This window comes from Hippocampus comes, unplaced genomic scaffold (assembly GCF_001891065.2).
Source record: "Hippocampus comes isolate QL1 unplaced genomic scaffold, H_comes_QL1_v1.1 scaffold75, whole genome shotgun sequence".
Classification (NCBI taxonomy): domain Eukaryota; kingdom Metazoa; phylum Chordata; class Actinopteri; order Syngnathiformes; family Syngnathidae; genus Hippocampus; species Hippocampus comes.
The window spans coordinates 126161-127227 of NW_017805007.1; the positions used below are offsets into that span (position 1 = coordinate 126161).

Here is a 1067-nt window from a genome sequence, read left to right on the forward strand (position 1 = left end):
TGATTAGGTCAGTCTTGAACAGTATTCAAGTACTATGAGTTAAGATTCATAAAAGCATGCGACTTTATATCATGATGAGATTTAACTGAATGTTGTTAGTATCTGGTTTGTCAAAACAGGTACGGGGTAACACCAGAGAACATCATCCTCTACGGTCAGAGTATCGGCACCGTGCCCACCATCGACCTAGCTGCTCGCCATGAATGCGCAGCCATCATCCTGCACTCGCCGCTCATGTCGGGGCTTCGAGTGGCTTTCCCCAACACTCGCAAAACCTACTGCTTCGATGCGTTCCCCAGGTGAGTCTCTTCCACACGCTCATGTGCACGTGCAAACGGCTCTCTCCGCCGAACTTGGTGTATCGTCCGGAATTACAGCAACTCGCCGTAACGTCAAATTGTTAATTTTACATCTGCCCACGGCTTTAGTCGTGTTGCTGTGCAAGTAGATGAGCATTGAAAATATACAAGGGTGGTTTGGTGGTGAATTAACAGGAAGTGCAAAAACTTGAATGTTGTACTCTGTCATTCAAGTAATCATTTCAGACTGAATCGAGTCGATCATCGCTGATGGTGTCCAAGTAGTGCACAAGGATAACATAGACGAATGACTCGTGAATCCTGAATCTCTGTCTCTCTGCTCTCCGTAGTATCGACAAGGTGTCCAAGATGGCATCCCCAGTGCTTGTGATCCACGGTACAGAGGATGAAGTGATCGACTTCTCCCATGGCCTAGCCATGTACGAGCGCTGCCCACGTGCCGTGGAGCCACTCTGGGTGGAGGGAGCAGGCCATAATGACATTGAACTCTATGCACAATACTTGGAGAGACTCAAGCAGTTCGTTTCCTTTGAGCTCTCCACATCCTGAGTGGGAGCAGCACACACAGGCCAGGGTTCAGTTCAACAATCTTCTCGTGTGACATTCCGGTGTCTTTGGAGACACTTGAGGGATGGCATGAAAGTGTTGAAAGTGCACCTGAAAGTGCAAGTCAACCGAGGCCGGGATAGACATGCCATTCCGATGGCTATGGTATCGCCAAACTTGATGCTTTTATCTGTATGGGTG

General features: G+C 48.5%; 1 protein-coding gene across 1 annotated transcript in view; it reads left to right on the plus strand.

The window, feature by feature from the left end:
* Nucleotides 1–1067, plus strand: part of abhd17c (abhydrolase domain containing 17C, depalmitoylase) — a 14047-nt gene extending 12980 nt beyond the window's left edge. The window contains exons 2-3 of the mRNA XM_019859971.1: nucleotides 120–299; nucleotides 650–1067. Coding sequence (XP_019715530.1) covers nucleotides 120–299; nucleotides 650–869 — 400 coding nt within the window. The 3' untranslated portion in view covers nucleotides 870–1067. The remainder of the gene's footprint in view (nucleotides 1–119; nucleotides 300–649) is intronic.